The 22,063-nt window shown below is 55.8% G+C and overlaps 3 protein-coding genes across 5 annotated transcripts in view; 2 read left to right on the forward strand and 1 right to left on the reverse strand.

The window, feature by feature from the left end:
- The window catches only part of ENTREP2 (endosomal transmembrane epsin interactor 2), a 49,791-nt gene extending 27,994 nt beyond the window's left edge, over positions 1–21,797 (forward strand). The window contains exons 3-12 of one of the 2 annotated variants that reach the window (XM_079763862.1): positions 8,088–8,198; positions 12,513–12,647; positions 13,322–13,429; positions 14,666–14,826; positions 15,556–15,691; positions 16,492–16,567; positions 16,879–17,088; positions 17,805–19,078; positions 20,961–21,022; positions 21,661–21,797. In XM_079763862.1, coding sequence (XP_079619988.1) covers positions 8,088–8,198; positions 12,513–12,647; positions 13,322–13,429; positions 14,666–14,826; positions 15,556–15,691; positions 16,492–16,567; positions 16,879–17,088; positions 17,805–18,067 — 1,200 coding nt within the window. In that variant the 3' untranslated portion in view covers positions 18,068–19,078; positions 20,961–21,022; positions 21,661–21,797. The remainder of the gene's footprint in view (positions 1–8,087; positions 8,199–12,512; positions 12,648–13,321; positions 13,430–14,665; positions 14,827–15,555; positions 15,692–16,491; positions 16,568–16,878; positions 17,089–17,804; positions 19,079–20,960; positions 21,023–21,660) is intronic. The other variant, XM_079763863.1, reaches the window with a different exon arrangement.
- On the forward strand, positions 3,774–5,419 carry NSMCE3 (NSE3 homolog, SMC5-SMC6 complex component). Its single transcript, XM_079763868.1, has one exon. It carries the CDS (start codon positions 3,851–3,853, stop codon positions 4,820–4,822), a length of 972 nt encoding a protein of 323 aa, XP_079619994.1. The 5' UTR covers positions 3,774–3,850; the 3' UTR covers positions 4,823–5,419.
- The window catches only part of APBA2 (amyloid beta precursor protein binding family A member 2), a 43,141-nt gene continuing 42,875 nt past the window's right edge, over positions 21,798–22,063 (reverse strand). For both annotated transcript variants that reach the window (XM_079763859.1, XM_079763858.1), the window contains one exon: positions 21,798–21,997. In XM_079763859.1, coding sequence (XP_079619985.1) covers positions 21,926–21,997 — 72 coding nt within the window. In that variant the 3' untranslated portion in view covers positions 21,798–21,925. The remainder of the gene's footprint in view (positions 21,998–22,063) is intronic.

Here is a 22,063-nt window from a genome sequence, read left to right on the forward strand (position 1 = left end):
CGGACCCAAGGGATTGTATTGTTCAGTTCACACATGGTGGCGGCATAGATTCGTCATTGCTCTTCTTCCCCAGAAACCCTTGCTTGTGCACTAGGTCACTATCAGAAACTTGAACGCCTTTCTCTGGTTCTGCCAGAAATACCAGGGAACGCAGAGGAGAATCCAGTAGACAGTAAAGACGAGAGTGCCTGGGCAGGCATTGCAATCAAGGAGATGAAATAAGCAAGTGATTACTGAGAGCCATCGAAAGAGGGATGGGTAGTTGGCATTTCTCTGTTCGATGCATTGGAACTCTTAGCTGGTTTAGTGTTTGCCTCAGATAATTTTTTTTTCTTTTTTTCTGGGTGGGGGGGGGGAGAGAGAGAGAGAGACAGAGACACAGAGAGAGAAACATCAATGATGAGAGAGAATCATTGATCGGCTGCCTCCTGCACTCCCTCCACCGGGGATCGAGCCCACAACCCGGACATGTGCCCTGACCGGGAATCGAACCTGTGACTTCCTGGTTCCTAGGTGGATGCTCAACCACGGAGCCACGCCGACTGGGCTCAGATAATTTTTAATATTTTCTATTGGGTCTAGTAATAAAAGTATTAAGGTCATTAACATAAAGTGTTTGAAAATGTTTTTCTTTTTTTTTAACCACTTTGTCTTTATTACTTCACATGCTGAACAAAAAAGCCACAAATGTCATATTCAGATCACACTGAATTTCCTGAAAATTTGCATGTGGGTAACTGCTATGGCATGCTGTACCTCTGATGTTAAAATTGACAAAAATATATTTCATCTCCTGAAGCAAGAAAATAAACATTGAAGTTCACTTTTAAAAGAAAATAACTTTCCCTGGCCAGTGTTGCCCAGTGGTTGAGCATCAACCTAGGAACCAGGAGATCACGGTTTGATTCCCAGTCGGGGCACATGCCTGGGTTGCAGGCTCGATCCCCATTAGTGGCCCTGTGGGAGGCAACCAATTGATGTGGCTCTCTCACATCTGAGTTTGTCTCTCTCTCCTCCCCTCCCTTCTGCTCTCTTAAAAAAATCAATGGAAAAATACCTCCAGTGAGGATTAACCAAAAACAAACACAAAAACCTGTTATCTTTTCTCACCCGTTTGAGTATGACAATCTGCTGCCTGGGTAAAGATGCCATTGATGGACACTGATGATTTTCACAGTCACAGGGGGTAGCTTAACCTGTGGTGCTGCTTGGTAATTTAAGTGAACACCTTAGCAAGAAAAAATAACACACACACAAAAGAAAAAAAACCACTGAAATATCAGTTCAGTTGTTGGCAGTGGCTTTCATCTTATTTCCCATTTCTCTGTCTCTTGGTTGCTGAGTATTTTTTTAACTTGGGGTACAGCTGATCTATCTGGGGGAGTTTTTCGCAGAATTTTCAGCTGCAGGAGGTTTCTTTGGGACTTGACCTAACTTTAATTTGCAAGGACATAGAAGCAGATGAGTTTTCTCATTGTAAAAACAAAATGAATGCCTCGATGATGTATTTGCTTTTTGAAGCAGGCTTCCGTCAGTAGGATTGATGCTTGAGGGTATTTTGTTAGATCTTATGTGGCACGGAAAGTTATTACTCAGAGTTTACCCGATTTCAGCTGGCAAACTTGCATCAGAACAGGGAATATCATTTTGTGTTTAATATTGCAGTTCTAGTGCCATTATCAGATTGCATTTTCATGCTGAATTACAAACAAAAATTTTATGCCACTAACACTTAATGATATTTGTAATAAGATGGTGTTTTGATGCTATTCTTCAAATAATGTGTTTTGAATTGCTTTCCTTTGAGTATATTTGCACTAAAGAGGAACTGAGTTTAATTTGGTTCTTTAAAGAGTTTACCCATTTCCTGGGTAGCTTTAAAAAAACAAACAAGTAGCCCTGGCTGGTTTGGCCCAGTGGATAGAGTGTGGGCCTGCAGACTGGGGAGTCCTGGGTTCGATTCTGGCCAGGGGCACATGCCCGGGTTTCGGGTTCGATCCCCAGTGGGGGACATGCAGGAGGCAGCTGATCAATGGTTCTCTCATCATTGATGTTTCTATCTCTCTCTCCCTCTCCTTCCTTTCTGAAATCAATAAAGATATATTTAAAAAAGAACAACAACAACAACAAAAAACAGGTAAATTCGCCCAGCTGGTGTGGCTCAGTGGTTGAGCATGGACCTATGAACCAGGAGGTCAGTGTTCTATTCCCGGTCAGGGCACATGCCCGGGTTGTGGGCTCGGTCCCCAGTAAGGGAGGGTGCAGGAGGCAGTTTCTTCTTTGCAAGTCAATAGGAAAGGAGCACATTTGCTAAGATCCATAGAAGTAATGGCAGAAGATTTCAGATAGACCGAGTTAATGAAATGACTCATGGTGGCTATTAGAGCTGCACATTTAAATATAACCATAGACTGTGAGAGATGATACCCTTGGGTTCTCTGTTCTTTCTCATCAAACCCTCAGGCTGATATAGTAAGAATTAAATTTAAGAGATTCACATTATCGAAATTCTTGATCAGTGATGCCCAAAATTAAGTGGTAATCTCTTGAGAGAGTGCGTTTGTTTGTAGCGCCTTCTTACTCATTTCTGCTAAAATGGTGGTTGTTGACGTGACCAGGTGCTTTCCAAAAGATGAACTTGCTTGCCCAAGCAAAAACACTTCACTGAAACGAAACGTGCTTTATGGGGTGGTTTGGTCGTAGTTGTCTAACTGATGGAGTTTGATGCAAAAATATCAATGCTGGCACAGTGAAAGGATGAGGCAAGTCCTGCTAGTGAGGCAAGCCTGCCCTTACCACGCCTTCCCTTTTAATAGACTCTCAGGGCCCTGGAGAAGGTGACTGGTGGGAAATGGTTAGGAGGCCTTAAACTCGAGCCAGGGGAGGGGGTGGCGAAGGCAAAGCCAACGGGCGTCCTCTGGGGCCTTGGTTCATTCCCGTCCAGGTTTGCTAGAAGCGAACGCATTCACTCAAGGTGCAGGCTCTTGCCTTCCTGTCCACCTTCTGTTTCTCCCACGTTCATTGAGTTCCCTCCATCTAAAAACATTCCCAACCTTGACTCTTGATATTTGCTTTTTTATAAAACATAAATTTATTTGTTTGTTAATCCTCACGGGAGGATTTTTTCCAATGATTTTTAGAGATGGGGCGGGGGGAGATGTATGTGAGAGAGCGACATGGATTGGTTGCCTCCCGCACGGACCCCACTGGGAGCAGGGAGCAAACCTGCGACCCTCAGGTGCGCCGGCAGATGCGCTAACTCCTGACCCACACTGGTCAGGGCTATTGATTTTCTTTTTAGAGAGAGGGGCAGGGGAAAAAGAGAGAGAAATATCGATGAGAGAGAACATCGATTGGCTGCCTCCTGCACACCCCTCACCAGGGATCGAGCCCGCAACCCGGGCATGTGCCCTGACCGGGAATCGAACCCGCGACCTCTTGCTTCTTGGGACAAGGCTCAACCCCGGGCGTGACACTGACTTTGTGTATCGCTGTCCCGGGCCAGAACCGAGCCGCACCCTCGTTGAGGAGTTGGGGTTCCGGGGCTCTCCTTGCAGAGTTGGGTAAGGACGACCCTTTCAGTCTTCCCCAATCACCAGGGTGGTAACCTGGGCGCCAGCCGGCAGCTGAGGACTCACGCATTGCGTCGCCTTCGTGACGCAATGCGCGCAGCCTCCACCGACGCACCGCGCAGTGTCTGTGACGCAATACGCACGCCCCCTGGCCCCGCCCAGATGCCCGGCGCGCCGATTTACCCACAATTCCCACTGCGCGCGCCGCTCTCCAGTCGCCGCTTCCCGTACCGCACGGCTGAAGTTCCCGCCGGGGCCGGGCTCCCGCCGCCGGGGACATGCTGCCGAAACCGCGGAGCCGGGGCCGCCCCAGCTCCCAGGCCGACAGGGACTCGGGCCGCGGCGGAGACAGCCGGGCCCCGAGAAGCGCTGTCGCCGAGGAGGCCCCGAGCACCTCCCGCGGGGGGGGCGGCTCGCAGGACCCCCGCCGCTCCTCGTCGCAGGGCGGCCGCCGGGCCGACGCTCCCCTGGCCGTGGGGCCCAGGTCCCAGAAGCAGCTGGAGCTGAAGGTGGCCGAGCTGGTGCAGTTCCTGCTGATTAAAGACCAGAGGAAGATCCCCATCAAGCGCACCGACATCGTGAAGCACGTCCTGGGCGACTACAAGGACATGTTCCCCGACCTCCTGCACCGCGCCGCCGAGCGTCTGCAGTACGTGTTCGGGTACCGGCTGGTGGAGCTGGAGCCCAAGAGCAACACCTACATCCTCATCAACAGCCTGGAGCCCGTGGAGGAGGACGCCGAGCTGCGGGGCGACCAGGGCACGCCCACCACCGGCCTGCTCATGATCGTCCTGGGGCTCATCTTCATGAAGGGCAACACCGTCAAGGAGACGGAGGTCTGGGACTTCCTGCGTCGCCTAGGGGTGTACCCCACCAAGAAGCATCTGATCTTCGGCGACCCGAAGAAGCTCATCACCGAGGACTTTGTGCGGCAGCGGTACCTGGAGTACCGGCGGATCCCGCACACGGACCCCGTGGACTATGAGTTGCAGTGGGGCCCGCGAACCCACCTGGAAACCAGCAAGATGAAAGTCTTGAAGTTTGTGGCCAAAGTCCACAATCAGGACCCCAAGGACTGGCCGGCCCAGTACTGCGAGGCCCTGGCGGAGGAGGAGGACAGGGCCCGACCGCAGACCAGCGCCCCATCTCAGACCAGCGCCCGACCTCAGACCAGCGCCCGATCTCAGACCAGCGCCCCATCTCAGAGCAGCGCCCGGCCTCAGACCAGTGCCCCAGCCCCCTCCTCTTGAAGTCATAGGTTCCGGGGGACTCCTGGGGGCGAGGGTCAAAGGCACAGGCCTGAGAGGGGTGTCAATGGGGCAGAGGGCCTATTTCTGTAAAGCTGAAATGTGTGTAGCTTTAGGATGTGTTTGCAAACTTTTGTTCTTTTACTGTTAAAAAGTATTTGGTTCCAAGTTTTCATTTATAAAAATATGAGAGGATTTATTTTGTTTTAGTGTCTGTATTTTGTGTGTGTGTGTGTGTGTGTGTGTGTGTATAAATTTGGCTAACTTTATAAAACTAATTGGAAAACTTTGTACTGTGATTTGGAACAAAGAACATCAGTCATTTGTGTTGGTGCCAAGTCAGTATAAGTGGCTGTTATATGGCCTCCAAACTGCCCCAGTTTGTAAAGAAAAATAAAAGCCTTTATAAATTAAAAATAAAAATATAATTGCTGATATCCTCTTTTTTTGCCTCAGCACAGCTATTTTATGTTTCCTACGTATAAGAAAATTGTATTTTCTCAGCAACTTTTTTGCATTCATTATTATTATTTAGCTCTGTAGCTAACCATTTAGCTTTTTTCCTACCCTCGTTATAATAAATACTGTATCTTTGAAGCAGTTAAGCATTGTGCATTTTTTAAGTCGTAATTAAAGTCCTGAGAAATTTCGTGACTCAGAACCAATATTTTTTAAAAGGACAGTTTTTGCTACATATTACAGTAAGTAGTGTTTTGTAGAAGTTGCTTTACGTCCAGATGTGCGTGTGCAGGTGGCATCATGACGTGAAATACATTTCTCTTATAGTGACAGGTCACAGAAAAGGCAGTAAACCCTTTAGTGATGAACTGCACCTGCTTGGGGAGCAGACGCCCTGGCTTCAGATTCAGGCTCCCCCTGACCACGTACATTCAGGCAGGTTTCTTTACTTGCTTACAGCCGTTACCTCACCTGTCAGCTGGGCTGCTGCTGCCGATAGTGGTGGTAATGTGACAATTAGATGTGGAAGTATCTGTCAGGTTCTTGGCACCATGCCTGGGGTTTAGTACTTTGTTCCTTACATTTTTTTAAAATATGTTTTTATTTCCTTTGGTCTGGAGCAGTTAACAAATTATTTGTAAGGTTTCCTTTCATTATCGGTTTCCTTTCACTATCTTGCTCGAAATCATTCCTAGAATTCGAATAACTGGTTCAAAAGTTATGGCAATATTCTAGTCTATGGTTTTATGAAAAAAACATAATTCTTGGTATACGGTGAGTATAGCCCATATAAAATAGTAAAAGCAGGGAAATTGGATGTTAAGATTGCCCCTGGCTGTTGTAGGATAGGGAAAAGGGCATAGGTTCTGAGGCGGCCAAACTGACTGAATTATGGCTCATGTTATGTCAGCATGGTGGTTTGGGGTAGGTTTTCAGCTCTCTGAGTCTCAATTTATCTGCAAAAAGGGGAAAATAGTAACTATAATTATAGGGGTTTTCCCCCACTAATCCTCACCTGCGGATATTTTTCCATTGAGTTTTAGAGAGAGTGAAAGGGAGAGAGAGTGAGAGAAACATCGATGTGAGAGACATGGCTTGGTTCACACACATCCCGACCAGGGCCGGGGATCAAGCCTGCAACCGCTGCAACCAAAGTACATGCCCTTCACTGGAATCGAACCCGGGACCCTTCAGTCTGCAGGCTGGTGCTCTATCCACTGAGCCAAACGGGCCAGGGCTGTAGTTTCTTGTGTGGATTAAATGAACCTGAAGAAAAGAGCTCGTGGTCTCCACTTTCCCGCCGTAGCTTCTGCAAAATGCTGCTCACAGAGGCCTCAGGAGGAATGGGGTGGGCTCCTGGTTCCCTTCTGTTGGAGGGAATCGCATTGATTCTATCGGTGGAATGTAGTTGGCCCTGCAGACCTTCCTCCTGGTTTGCGTTTTATTTCCGGCGGAGCATCCTGCCGACTGGCCGCGTCCCTTCCCCTCTGGTGTGTTCTCACACTGCATTTTCCTCCTTATGGTGAAAACGGTCATAACGCAGTTCTATCTGAGGCACATCCCACCCCCCTGCCCCCCACTTTTCTCATAGAGATGTTAACAATTTACCATCAGCGAATTGCCAGGTGGTTTCAGTGTTAAAACAGAAAGCAGTACCGACCAGATCTTTCCTTCTCACCCTTCCCAGAGGGTCGGAAGTCAGTGGTCTCGTGCCGTTGCGGGGTTCAGAGCTGTGATGTACATAGACACGAGCATTATGCGGTGGTGTCTGGTGAGCTTTTCACCTGAAGACTTGGCGTTAGATTGTAGCCTTATGCTACTTGCTGCTTCATTGGACTTTGGTTTTGAGATTTTGCCAATTAGATCTGATTCATCACTTTATTGTTCTTCCATCCGGGGAAATAAGTTTGTCTATCCATTCCCTAACGCTTAGGTTATTTCCAGTTTTTGCTATTTGCAGGCCGTAGACACGGTGCTTCCTTAGGCACGTGTGGGAGGCTTGTGTGTGGTTCCACTGCCAACATTCCAGAGTTCCCTGGTACCGATCCTCTCTGCTGAGCCTGCGCCAGCCAGGTGGACATACCTCTGTGCCTGCAGGGAGGTCCCCATGCGGAGTCCTCACTCTGTGCCACAATGTATCGATCCCCTCCCATGTACTGAGCACACGGCCTACCGTTTTCCTGGATCTGAAAGCTAATTCTCTTTTTTAATTGAAAAATGAGAACAAAGTTGTTTTGATGCACTCACCACACACACACACACACACACATTCACTTAAAATCGACTTACCAAATTGATTTCTAAAAAGTCGGGAGAGAAAAATCAATGTAACAAATTATAAAATATAATAAATATGATCGTTACTAAAGAGATTCATCCTGTAACAGCACTCACTGTGATCCCTAGGAACATTCCGGTGAGGATTGAAAAAAATAACAATAAATAAAAGAAAGGTCTTCTAAGAAATAAACTTCTTTCATTTGATTTTCTTTAGTGACCAGTTGTTATTTTTGAGGCTCTAGAAAGCTATTTTGAGACTGTCTGTTGTATAGTATTTTCAAGTTTAGCCTCCTAAACACTGTAGCAGGTATTTCCAATAAAGTCATGGTCCGGCCAATGGCTTTTCAGAGCGTACCTTTTCTGTTTGATGTAAGGGAAGCCGCGCTTGCAATTCTGAGAAACAAGACTTTTCCTTTAAAACACGCCACGCGTGTAAGGACGGGAGCGACGGGAAGCTCTTCTGCAGCCAAATGGTCTTCGCTGCGCGCCTCTCCGGGTGAGTCACCAGCTTTGTGCGCGTCTCTTGCAGGTCACCTTTTTCATGCTGCTGTCCGCCGTGTGCGTGATGCTGAACTTGGCCGGCTCCATCCTCTCCTGCCAGAACGCTCAGCTCGTCCGCGCCCTGGGAGCCTGCCAGCTGGTGAGCACGGACCCGCCCGCCTTCCCTGAGGGGTGGCTGCAGGGGGTCACTGTAAGACAGCTGTGTCACCTCCCGCCTTTCTTCGGATATTTCACGCCTGTCTAAGGCGGTGGTCGGCAAACTGCGGCTCGCAAGCCACATGCGGCTCTTTGGCCCCTTGAGTGTGGCTCTTCCACAAAATGCCACGGCCTGGGCGAGTCTATTTTGAAGAAGTGGCATTAGAAGAAGTTTAAGTTTAAAAAACTTGGCTCTCAAAAGAAATTTCAATCGTTGTACTGTTGATACTTGGCTCTGTTGACTGATGAATGAGTTTGCCGACCACTGGTTTAAGGAATTGAGTTTAAGGTGGTTCGTTTCTCCAAATTCTCCCAGACGAACGCGTGTACCACTCTGTAAATCAGGTCCTAATAGAATATTCCTACGGATCACAGCGAGTGCTGTTTCAGAATGCGTCTCTTTAGTAACGATCGTATTTTAGCATTTGTTGCATTGATTTTTCTCTCCTGAATTTTTAAAAATCAATTTGGTAAGCTGATTTTAAGTGACTGTGTGTGTGTGTGGTGAGTGCATCAAAACAACTTGGTTCTCATTTTTCAATTAAAAAAGAGAATTAGCTTTTAGATCCAGGAAAATGGCAGGCCGTGTGCTCTGTACATGGGAGGGGACCAGTAAGGTGCTTGTTGCACGAAGTGAGGACTGCATAGCATGATTTAGTTCCAGGAGCAGTGATACATGCATGTGGCTGGGGCACAGTGATACACGCATGTGGCTGGGGCAGAAAGGGAAGTATGTCCAGTCACGCTGAGGAAGTGTGTGGTGGAACTTCTACTATGACCTTGGCTGCTGGGTATGGGGCCATTAGCATTGGTTTCTTTTTTAAATATATTTTTATTGATTTCAGAGAGGAGAGGGAGAGGGAGAGAGAGAGAAACATCCATGATGAGAGAGAATCGTGGATCAGCTGCCTCCTGCACACCCCACACTGGGGATCGAGCTGGCAACCAGGTGTGTGCCCTGACCTGGAATTGAACCATGACTGCCTGGTTCATGGGTTGAGGCTCAACCAGAGCCATACCGGCCAGGCTGACAGCACTTTAGACCAGAACAAAGTCGTTTGGCCACAGCTTGGTGACAGGGAGACCACGTGGCAGCCCAGGCCTTCACCCCACTATTGTCTGTGTCCATGGGTTATGCATATTTTGTTCATTAGATTCCTCATGTGAGTGAGATCATGTGATACTGTCTTCCTGTGATTGGCTTATTACGCTTAGCATAACACTCCACAGGTCCCTCCATGCTGTCTCAAAGGGGCAGGGATTCCTCCTTTCACTGCTGCATAGTGTTCCCTGGTGTAAATATCCCACAGCGTGTGTTTTGTTTTTGTTTTTTTAATATATTCTTATTGATATCATAGAGGAAGGAAGAGGGAGACAGAAGCATCAACGATGAGAGAGAATCATGGACCGGCTGCCTCCTGCACGGCCCCCACTGGGGATCGAGCCCGCAACCTGGGCATGTGCCCTTGACTGGAATCGAACCTGAGACCCTTGAGTCTGCAGGTTGACGCTCTATCCACTGAGCCACACCGGCCAGGGTGTCCCACAGCGTTTTTATCCACTCGTCTACCGATAGGCACTGGGCTCTTTCCAGATTTTGGTCACTGTAACTAGCGCTGCTCTGAACACGGGGTGCATATATTCTCTCATGTTCGTGTTTCTGGTTTTTAAGGATATATTCCTAGAACAGCTTGCTGGGTCAAACAGCAGTTCCATTGTTAATTTTTTTAAGGAAGTCCACACTGCTCTCCACAGTGGCTGCACCAGTCCGCGTTCCCACCAGCAGTGCGCGAGGGTTCCCTTTCCTCCGCATCCTCGCCAGCTCTTGTCGTTTGTTGGTTTGGTGACGGCAGCCACTCTGACAGGTGTGAGGGGATACCCCCTTGTCCAGTTTGTGTGTCTCTGATGACCGGGGCCTTGGAGCATCCCTGCATGTGTCCCTTGGCCGTCTGTATGTCTGCTTTGGAGAAGTGTCTAGTTAGGTCCTTCGCCCGTTTTTAAATTGGATTGTTTGTCTTCCTTTTGTTAGGTTGTATGAGTTCTTTATATATTCTGGAAATTAACCTCTTATCCTTGGCAAATATATCCTCCCATACAGTGGGCTCCCTTTTCATTCTTAAAAAAAAAAAGAATTTACTATTTTCATGATCTTGAGGTTATTTACATCTACTGTACCCTTATGTGGAAATGCGGTCCTGTATTTTAAAATGTACTTTAAAATTTGTCATCTCCCAAGTGTTCTGTGAGTGGACTGTTACCCAGCAGGTAACCCTTCGGGATTGGCGTTCTTCCCTCTGTGTGATTCACAGAGCTTCTTCCAGTGTGGCCACCAGGCTGCCCCTCTTCACGGGGGTAGTGTCCGTGGTCTGTAGAGAGGGCCGTCGTGTGCCATTCCCTGTGAGGGCCATCTGTGCTCCCGCGGGTTTGGCCATCATGCGGAGGCGGTGGGAACGTCCACGTGTAGACTTGGGACCAGCTCCTTCGGGCCGAAGGCTGTGGGGGTTTTCCTGAGGCTTGTGGCTGCATTGAGTGCCTGCACTCCAGTCTCAAAATGGAAAGCGTCCGGTAACCAAGGCAACACCAATGATGTAGCCACAGCCCTCGGGAGAGCCCCACAGTAACCAGGGCAACCTGATTGAGCTTCGTCCTGGTGGAGCATCAGTTACGAGAGGACACGCCGTAGGCGGCAGGTTCGGAAAGGTCGGGCTTGAAAGATGCAGGAAAACGTGGCTGAGAGTCCGCAGCCCCCTTTGAGGCGTGTCTGTCGTCGTCTGGTCTCCTTCACAGCTCCCGGGATTGCCAAAAGGTGTAGCTTTTAAAAAAATATGTTTTTGGCCTGGCCACATGGCTCAGTGGTTGAGCATTGACCTATGAACCGGGAGGTCACAATTTGATTCCAGGTGGGGGCATGTGCCCAGGTTGCTGGCTCAATCCCCAGTGTGTGTGTGTGTGGGGGGGGGGGGGGTAGGGGGGTTTAGCTTATCAATGATTCCCTCTCCTCATTGATGTTTCTGTCTCTCTCTCCCACTCCCTTCCTCTCTAAGATCAATAAAAACATATATTTTTTTAAAATAACACCACCCACCGCCCGGGCTGGTGTGGCTTAGTGTGCTGGGCATTACCTCCGACACCAAGAGGCTGCTGGTTGGATTCCTGGCCAGGGCACAGGCCCAGGTTGCAGGCTGGATCCCCAGTAGGGGGCGCGCAGGAGGCAGCCAATCGATGTTCAGGTCTCACGTCGATGTTTCTCTGTCTCCCTTCCTCTCTCTCTAAAAATCAATGAAAATACTAAGAAAATAACACCAACAACAAACCACATTTGCACTCTGAATGTTGACCCCCCTTAACCTCATCTGCTGCGCACCCCGACCCCAGGACCCCGCCGCTCAGAGAGGTTCTGTGGCTTGTCCCAGGTCACCCCGTGGGCGATGGTCACCCCATAAGAGAGTGGGTCCGATTCTGTCCCCCATGCTTTGGTTTCTCTGTGTCTTGGCTGGTTCATTGCCCTCAGGGCCGGCTGTCCACTGGGCATCCCCGAGATTCGCAGGCTGCCCGCGGGGGCACCCCCCCTTTCTGTTGAATCAGCCCTTCCCACCCCTGGCCAGGCGGACAGACCAGCTCAGGGCTCCAGAGATTCATGGGAAACGGCAGCACCTTCATCTGCAGAGCTCGGCTGTCGTCCCGGTGACCTGACCCCCAGGGCCGCTCCGGCAATAAACCCGTCGGCCCCGCACGCCGGGATGTCGGGGTCAGGGAGCTCATCGGGAGGTTCCTGGGATTTCCTGAGAATTAATCACCCCTTCAGTGAGACACGGAAGATGTATGTCCACGTCTGTCCCTGGTCGCTGAGGGGATTGGACGCCCAGCCTCCCTCCCTCGTCCCCGAGGACGCTGTGCGGCCGCTTACGTTGGCCAGTGACTCCCAGGCCCAGACAGGACCACATGCAGTCATTCCTCTCGCGGTTTCTAAAACGTCTTAAAGTGGTTGCAGCCCACTTTAAAAAATAAGTAAATATTTGTGATTTCAGAGAGGAAAGGAGCGGGAGGGAGAGAAACATCAATTTGAAGCAATTCCTCCCAATGTTCTCCTTGGCTTTTGCCAACAAAATAAAAGAAACATTTTTGACTTCATGACTGAGACTAAACGGGATGTTTGAACCGAGGCGTGTGCGTGTGCGTGTGCGTGTGGCTGCGGTGCGCCCGCCAGGCCAGGCCGCGTGCTCGTGGCGAGCTGTGCCCGTGTCCCATGTCCCGTCAGATTAAGTTTGACAGCGTGGAGGTGTGCATCTGCTGTGAGGCGCAGCACCCGGCGGCCGGCTGCAGCAACCTCGGGGAGACGCTGAAGCTGAACCCGCTGCGGGAGGACTGCAACGCCGTGCGGCTGACCCTCAAGGTGACGCCCCGGAGCCGGCCCGCGGCCCGTCCGCGCACACGGCGTTTCGCGCGGTCTCATCCGTGCGTGCTCTCGGTGCGCGTCCCCCCGCGGTCAGTTAGGTCCAGAGGGACCCTCTCGGGGACTCATTTCCGAGGGTCACAGATTTCCACTGGAGGTGCCGTTTCTCCTCGGTTCGCGTTCTTACCTCCTCCCTTTCCTGCCCGGGCGGATGGGAAGTGGGTGGGAGTGGATGGAGGTCTGGACAAACTGCGATTCCTGCTTCCCTAACGTGTTTGCTGTCCCGCCGTCAGGGAACAGATGGCTGCTGACTTTCCCCTTTTAAAAAAATATATATTTCTATTGATGTCAGAGAGGAAGGGAGCGGGAGAGAGATAGAAACATCCACGATGAGAGAGAATCATGGACGGCTGCCTCCTGCCCGCCCCCACACTGGGGATCCAGCCCCCAACGCCCTGACTGGGAATCGAACCAGCAACCTCTTGGTTCATAGATCGACGCTCAACAATGAGCCACACCAGCCAGGCAAGGCCAGTGTTGATTGTGAAAATAAAAAGTCTCAGTACAAAGCGTCCGTGAGGTGGAGGCGGTTGGCAGGCTGGTCCTGGCCTGGGAGGCGTGCTCAGGGCCTGCCTGGCTGCCCGGGGCGCTGACCTCCGCGTCTCCCCTCGCAGGACCTGCTCTTCAGCGTGTGCGCCCTCAACGTCCTCTCCACCATCGTGTGCGCCCTGGCCACCGCCATGTGCTGCATGCAGATGGTCTCCACCGACATCCTGCACCTGGTGAGGGCCCCCAGCCCCTCCTCCGGCCGGGGGGGGCGGCACCGACGGACGGACGTGGGAGAGTGGACATTCTGGGCTTCCCGCCAGCAGCCCCGGGGACAGCATGGCCTGACGTCCCTGGTGCGTGCGGATCCGTGGTCAGTGCGTGCTGCCCTCGGGACGAGAGAGGACTTGTACTGTGGTGCCATCGGCGTGTTTGCTTCCGTGCTGTTGGGTGGACAGAGCCCTGCCCCTCGGGGTGCTCCTGTGGAGCCACAGCCTCGAGTCCAGACCGCCCCTGGGCCCGCCCTCCAGGCACGGCGCCTCCTCAGGCTCCACGTTCCCTGCGCTCACAGGAGGGCTGCTCAGAAGGTGCATTCTTCTCAGATGAAGAAAGTGCTCACCTGTGCCCTTTAGATTTTTAAAAAGTTATGTTTCCATTGATTTCAGAGAGGAAGGGAGAGGGAGAGAGCGAGAGGAACATCAATGATGAGAGAGAATCATGGACCAGCTGCCTCCTACACGCCCCACACTGGGGATGGAGCCTGCAACCCGGGCCTGTGCCCTGACCGGGAATTGTGACCTCCTGGTTCCTAGGTCGATGCTCAGCCACTGGGCCACACCGGCCGGGCTCTAGTCAGATGCTTTGCAAAGGAGGACCCTTGCAGGAAGGGCTGTGTAACTAGGGCCACTGTGCCTGGTCTGGGTGCTAGGAAGGGGTCAGGGAGGGATGTAACGCCACTCCTGGCAGCCCAGCCCCACTCAAGGCCACCAGCACCTTCACCTCCCCAGTTCACCCAGGCCTGGTCCAGCCGCCCCTGTGGCCGGCTCTCCTGGGACCCACAGGGACCTTCATGAGGCCTGGGTTCAACAGAAATGCATTGGCAGGTGCTGCGTACCTATCAGACAGAGCAGGGCTGGTGGGCCTCTGATGAATGAAAAGCTGCTTACAGCCCTGCTGGTGTGCTCAGTGGTTAGAGCATCGGCCCACACACCAAAGGGTGGTGGGGTCGTCCCCCAGTCCCGGTGAGTGTGTGTGGGGGAGGCAACCAGTTGATGTGGCTCACCTTCTCCCTCCCTTCCTCTCTCTCTAAAAATCAATTTTAAAAATAAAAAAATAAATGTAATAGGAGGTGTGTTTACCGGCAAGGCCCAACAGTTTTAAGTGACGGAAGTCCCAAACCAAAGCTCATGTAGTGAGCTCACCTACACCCAGGCCACCCAGCTGTCCCGTCACTGTGCCCCTCTCTTTTCCAGTTCCTCCCACACAGGGCGCATTCCACCAGCCCTGCCTGCGTGACCCCGCACGGCACCATCCTCCACCAGACGCTGGACTTCGATGAGTTCGTCCCCCCCCTGCCGCCTCCCCCCTACTACCCTCCCGAGTACACCTGCACGCCCACGGCCGAGGCCCACAGGTGGGTGCGGCCGCCGATGCCTCGGGGACGGGCCGACGCAGGGGCGATGGGGACGATCGGGCAGATACACGGGCAGAGGCCGCGCCCATCTTCAGCGGAGAAGCTGGGGGGGCGCGGGGCGGGCCATGAGAGCAGGTTGGTCAGAACAGACAGAGCGTGGGCAGCGGAGGGAAGGGACTCACAGCGAGAGGGTTCTCTGGGGCTCTCTCCAGGGACACAGAACCAAACCCAGGAAACTGAGCCACTGTTGGCAGCAGCCATCGCTAGGACATGGGATTGCTGGTTAGAGATGGAGTCAGCTGTGGGATCATTTTAATTTTAATTTTTTAAAATACTTTTTCAGAGAGAAAGGAAAAGAGAGGGAGAGATAGGAACATCAGTGATGAGAGAGAATCGTGGATCAGCTGCCTCCTGCACGCCCCCTGCTGGGGATCGAGCCCACAACCCGGGCATGTGCCCTGAGCGGGGAATCGAACCTCAACCTCCTGATGCATACGTCGACGCTCCACCACTGAGCCATGCCGGCCGGGCTTCCACTTTAATGGACAGAGCCATTGAGTGTATTGACAGTGATGTTATCTTTCCAGAAAACTAAAGCTAACACTGCCGAGCGAATTAGGCTTTTACTTCACCAACACGATGAGTGTCCGACCAGGGAAGCCGACAGGTGAAATGTCAGCCTTTGGGGGTTCCTCCCCAGGGGGTGACAGGCGGTGTTCGCCTCCGCAGGGGCCTCCACCTGGACTTGGCTCCCGCTCCGTTCGGCACCTTGTACAGCGTGGCCATCAACAGCCCCGGCCTGCTCTACCCCGCGGAGCTGCCCCCGCCCTACGAGGCCGTGGTGGGCCCGACCCCGCCCAGCCAGGTGAGACGCGGCCCGGGAAACCGGCTCCCTGCACGGGGCCTGCTGCCTGCGTGGGTCTGTGCCCGAGCCTTCAGCGAGCCGGTGGGACGTGGGCGGGGAGCAGGCAGCAGGCCCCGAGGGCAGAACCTGGGCCCCAGCCCGGCATTGGTGCCTCTCCCCCTCGGCCCCCTCAGGCGTGTCTGCGGCTAACAGATGTCCTTTCTCCCCACTGCTACGGCCTGTATATAAATGTATGTATCTCTACGGCCTGTATATAAATGTATGTATCTCTACGGCCTGTATATAAATGTATGTATCTCTACGGCCTGTATATAAATGTATGTATCTCTACGGCCTGTATATAAATGTATGTATCTCTATTGATTTCAGAGAGAGGAAGGGAGAGGGAGAGAGAAACATCCATGATGAGAGAGAAGCATTGATGGGCTGCCTCCTGCACACCCCACACTGGGGATGGAGCCCGCAACCCGGGCATGTGCCCTTGACCGGAATGGAACCCTGGACCCTTCAGTCCACAGGCTGATGCTCTATCTACTGAGCCAAACCGGCTAGGGCCCCTTTATATATATTTTTTTAAATTTTTTTTATTGATTCAGAGAGGAAGGGAAAGGGAAGGAGAGAGAAACATCAAAAGTCACAGAGAAATGGCCTTGCGTTGGACCAGGGCGTCCTCCGCCTCACACCCCAGGACTTTCAGGGGGACGGGGGACATCAGTGCCCGCCGCGCAGAATTTCCTACGAGAAGGCGGGCTCCGGGTCGCCCTCCTGACCGGCCCGTCGCTGCCTGTCTCTGGCTGCAGGTCCCGAGCACAGACCAGCAGGGGGCCCAGACCAGCTCCCGGGACCCGGACGCCTCTGCCGGCTTCTGCGCCGAAGGTAACCTCCCCGTCGGGTTGGAGATGAGATGTTTTTCCTTTTTTAAAAAAATGTGTTTTTATAAACTGATGAACAAAAAGATAGATACAGAGGCAGTAAAGCGTCAAACAGACTGTCAGATTGCAGCGGGGAGGTTAGGGAGAGGTGGGGAGATAAGAGATCAACCGAAGGACTTGTATGCATGCTTATAAGCATGACCAATGGACGCAAGACACTGGGGGGTGAGGGCATGTATGGGAGTGGGTGGGGGGCAATGGTAAGATATGTACACATATAATACCTTAATAAAAAAATGTTTTCACTGGTTTCAGAGAGCACCAGCCGCCCAGGCTCCCAGGGTGGCACTGCGCCGGGCCCCAGCCACCTGTCCCCCGATGGCCCCGCGGGGGCCCCGCCGCCAGCCCGGCACCCCGGCCTCGCCTCCCCCGGGGACCCCAACCTGGGCACACGGACACCTCCGGGCCCTGGCCGCCTGGCCCGCTCCACCAGCGACCCCACCGTGTGCTCCTCCGGGGCTGCAGGTACGACCGCCCCGCCCACCTGCGGCCCCGCCCACCTGCGGCCCCGCCCACCCGCGGCCCCACCCACCTGCGCCCCGCGTGCTGGCTGTGCTCCCAACGCCTCAGCCTCGGGCCCCCTGGTCCAAGGCCGCCCTGGGAACCCAGTGACACGTGGTCTGATGTTCGGGTCCCCAAGGGCGGTGGACAGTCTGAGGCCCCAGCTGTGCCGCCAGCAGGCCCGCTGCTCTGCCCGGGACAGGAGGCGGGAAGTCTGGGGTGATGAGGGCCTCCCGGCTGCTCACCGGCTCGGGCCAAGGTGCCGAGCGCCAGGCTTTGACCCTGAGCCTTGCGGGCTCCACCCGGGACCGGCCCGGGCTGTGCTCCCCGCCAGCGTCCTGGGGTCTTGTTGCACAGATTCGGCCTCTGTCCTCCCCTCCTGGGGCCGCCCGCCGCACCGGCTGAGCGCTGATTCCAGCCGAGGGGACGGAGGGGGCCTCCGCTTTGCTTGTGCCCGTCCACAGCCCCTCGGCCCCGGAGGTGCAGCCCGCCAGGCCAGTGCCACCTTAGCGCGGAGCGGAGGGGCCAGGAGGGACCGGGAAGCAGGACAGGCCCGCCATCGGCCCAGGACCCAGAGCTCCCAGCAGAGCGGGCCCTGCGTGTGCCGGCCTTTCCGACAGGCATGGGGTTCGGTTTGGTGTGGGCGGTTTTCACACGTCGTCTTTCCCCTTGACTTCCAGTCTCCCGGTCTCGCTCTGCCGTGGCTGCCTGCGCCCGCCGACACCAGCCGTCCCCACCCGGGCACCCTGACACCTGGGAACCGCAGCGGCGCCCGGAGCCCGAGGCCTCGCCGTCGGTCGCCAAACAGCGGCCGCGCTCCGTCGTGGACAGCAAGGCCCACGCGGGCCCCGGGGGCCTGGTGGCTAAGTTTCTGGGGCGCTCCAGCTGCCCCCTGGCCCCGGCAGAGCGCCCCGTGGAGGGGGCCGTGCTGGACCAGGTGTGACCGCCCAGCTGTGGGCGCGGACACGGACAGGCTGGCGTCGGAGGGGCCTGTGGGAGCCGTGCTTATGGGGGTGGCTGCTGGCCCCTCTCCCAGGGGGAGCCAGTCCATCGTATCCTGGGGGACACACGGCCTGCCCAGCCCAGTCACACCGAGGAGGACCGTCCGTCTCGTGTCCCGTGGGAACCCTGGTCTTGTCAGGCACATGGGCTCGGACTGACCAGCGGCACAAGCAGCCAGGGGCAGGCGACTGTCGGGTAATGAGAACGCGAAGTATTTCCCGCCCAGGATCCTCCCGGTTTGGTTCCCAGACGTGGACAGAGGTGGCCCGGAGGAGGAGGCTGCTTTCTCCTGACCTGGGCCCCACTGTGCCCGCGGGCTGAAGGGCACCGTGCTAATGTGCGAAGGGCAGGCGTGGCAGGGGCTTTGTGGGGAGCCCCATCTCTCAGCCCTCCCCCTGCGGGGGCCTCGCCCCGGCCCGCTCTCCACTGTCTACCTGGTGCGAGTTCCACGGAGCAGACACTGTGACTGAAGCCGTAACAGGAAGCCCTTGGGATGAGCCACTGCTTCCCGCTTTTCTTGGATCTGCCCCCCGCCCCCCGCCCCCTGGACTGGCCTCGAGGGTGGAGGTCTGGGGAGAGGCCCAGGCCCCGGATCCGTGTGTCTCCTGAGAAGGCAGATCTCCGCTGGCCCAGCCAGGCGGCGGCAGCCATGTCGGCGTTGGGAGCACCCAGGTTGCCACCCATTTCTTTGCAGAACACCCCCCGGGGGGTCTGCAGGAGCAGCCGGGCACCTCTGCAGCCACGGCAGCACCTGCACCCACAGCACGGCCACCAGCACCTGAACGGCCTCTGCTCTGGACGGGCCCCGCGGCTGCTCGGGGGGTGCTCCCCTCTGCTCTGTGGTCACGGCGGCCGACGTGAGAAGGGGAGCCGGGTGTATAGGTCGGGGAAGGAGCCGTGTGATGGTCCGGGATCGACTGGCCGCTGCGCCCCGCCTCCGCGGACACGGCAGGTGAGGGCGAGCACCGCGCAGACTGCACGGCGGGAAACCTCTGGGTTCTCTCCTTTAATTAAATGTACGGGCGGTGACGTGGGCTCCCGGGCACGGCCAGTGACGTGCTGTGTGCACAGGCTCAGCAGCGCCTGTCGGTGGGGAAGAAAGCTGGGCCTTATGGGAAGGGGCTGGGGAGGGGGCGTGGGAACGGAAGGGCTGCAAGCACCGAGCCTGGACACGGGGTGGTGTTCCCCCCTCACGTGCCCTCACCGGGGACACCTGTCCCAGTGGGTCGGCCCAAGCTGGTGGCCTGGCGTGCGGCCGGAAGGCAGGTAAGCGCTCAGGGTTCTAGGAGTTTCCATTCCCTGTTCGACCTGGTGTCCCGGGGCACTTCCTGGTCCTTGCCCGCCTGTGGCGAGGAGCTTCCACATGGCCGCGAAGGGCTGTCGTCCCGAAGCCCTAACAGGTAGGACCACACGGGCTCGGGTGGGCTTCCGCGCTACAAGGTCCGTCTGCGGCACCGTGCGCCCAGCACCCCGTCACCCCTCCTCCCGTCACCGTGTGTTAGGACCCCCCGCCCCACCCCGCGCCTCTGGTAGCCACCACGGCGGTTTGTGTCCCCGATTCTCACACCAGAGTGACAGCGGGCGGCTCAGAGCTGTGTCTCAGGTCCGCCATTTCCCCCGGCTCAGGCCGAGGGTTCCTTACGCACACGTGCCCGGTCCTCTAACGCGGGGCGCGGGTTGTTGCCGGTGCCGGCCACCGTGAATGCTGCTGCAGTGGACACGGTGCGTGTCTGTGAACGCCGGGTTTGGAGTTTGGGGGCGCACGCCCAGGGCGGGGTTGTGGGTCGTGGGGGAGCTCTGATCTCAGTCTCTTAGGAAACGCCAGACCGCTTCCCCCGGTCGCTGCACCATCCGCGTTCCCACCGGCAGTGAGTGAGGGCCCCCCTTCCCACAGCCTCCCCCCCACTTGCTGCTGGTCCTGTTGAGAATGGCCCCTCTGGCAGGGGAGGGAGGTGGGAGCTCTGCAGCCTGGAGCTCATCTCCCCGGTTTGTGTCTGTTGGGAGGGCAGTTTCCGGCCTCGGCCCCTTTCTGATGGGGTGTTGGCCGAGGTGTTTCTGTTTTGGAAACCAGCCCTTTGGCGGAGCTGCTGTTTGTGAAGAGCATCCCCATCTGGCCTCTGCCTCGGTGTCACTTCCTTGCTGTGCAGCTGTTCAGGGTGATGGGGTCCCAGTCACTCATTTCTGCCGTTACTTCCCTGGCCTCGGGGTCAGGTTCATAGAGGCTCCCTGTGAGGGTCCATGAGTTTGGTACCCGTTTCCTTCTGTGGTTCTGGGTCTTACATGCGGGTCTTGGATTCGTGTTGCGTTAACGTGTGTATGTGAGGGGGACACTAATCCCGTTTCATTCGTTTGCATGTGGTTTTCTCAGCCGAGGGCTTCGCAAGTCCCCAGCCAAGTTCCTGTGAGGGCTTTCCAAGGGGTCCCCCGACATCTCCAAAGCAGCCCCCCGGCGAGCTCTGGAGGGGGCCTTTACAGCGTCTCGGGGGTCGCGGGGTCACAGTGTCCCTGGGGGGCTGTCTGCAGTTGTGAGGCCAGGGAGTGAGGACGGCCCACCCCCGGTGGAGCTCGGGCTCCTGTGTGTGTGTGTTGGGCGGGGGGGGGGGGGGGGGGGGGCTCCAGGCTCGAAGTGCTATTGAGTTTGGATTTTGTGTATCATTTGGTGCCCTCCTCCCCTGCACCTCACTGTTAGCCATGGGTTTCCTCCCTTCCCTCCAGCTCCTCCTGTAGGCTTCTCCTCCCCCGAGGGTGTGGGCTCCCCGGCGGCCCCCTCACAGTCGAGGTGGGTCCCCTTGTTCAAGGTCCCCAGGCTGATAGGTGGGGCCTCCCCACGCCAGGTGACACGGACCGTGGCCCCGGAGAGAAGCCTGGGAGCCGGGACAGGCTGCAGGAGACCCAGGTGAGGAGACGCTGAGGGCGTCCGGCTCCGTTCCACACACGCACGCAGGCGTGCACCCCTCCCGGGGACCCCAGGTGGCCTCTCCCTAGTCGGCAGCCTGTCACCATCGCTGACCCTGCTTGCCCCCGGCCGGCCTGGGCGGGGAGAGGCCCGGAGGGCGCGGGGCGGCGTGCAGAGGTGCGTGCAGGTCCGGCGCCTCCGTCACAAAGCAGCCACACGGTGAGGACGACGTCAGGTTTATTAGGTTCAGCGAGGCTCCCTAAGGTGGCGCATGCAGCACTCGGCACGCCGTGCCGACGGGGGTCCGAGCGCAGTGGTCAGCGGTAAGGCTTCTTGTCACAGTGTATCTCCCGGACACGCGCCGGCGGCCAGCGGCCTCGGGGGCAGGGCTAGGCTGGGGTCACCACCCGCCCGGACGGCTCGCCGGGAGGCGCCTGGCCCCCAGGAGGGGCGGGGCCGAGGTTTCTGTGTTTTTGGGAAGCACGTGTGTGTGGACGGGGCTTGTAGAGGGGCTGATGCCCAGGCTGCCCGCCTCGTCCCCGGAAGCCTCCGGTCTGAGGGCCTGTGGGCGGAGTCAGCCCCGTGGGGTTGCTAAGGAGGGAGTTCGATGTTGTGGCCTCGTCCTTTCTTTACCTCAGCAACGGCTCCTCCTCGGAGTTCAAGTCCGTCGTGCCTCCCCAGCGTCACTTAAGGACGTCCTGAGCGGGGCCTCCCAGGACCCCATCCCGCCGCCCAGGAGCTGGCTGTCGCCGGGCCTCACTCGCGCTCGGAGGACAGACTGCACAGCACAGGTACACACACCTTTGTCCGCCCGACGAGAACAGATGGACGCGCACACGTGGCGGCTCTCCTTGGAGGAAGACGGACCTCTCGTCGGGGGAGCGTGGGGTCCGGCCTCGGCTCCTAGATGTACAGCGGGGTCTCCTGGCCCGTGAGGAGCCGGAACATGGCGGCGGGCATGGTCTTCATATGAATCTGCCAACGAGAGAGGGGCTGAGGCCTCCCCCCGCCTCCCGCGCAGGCTGAGCAGGCAGCACGGAT

This window comes from Cnephaeus nilssonii, assembly GCF_951640355.1.
Source record: "Cnephaeus nilssonii genome assembly, chromosome: 24".
Classification (NCBI taxonomy): Eukaryota; Metazoa; Chordata; class Mammalia; order Chiroptera; family Vespertilionidae; genus Cnephaeus; species Cnephaeus nilssonii.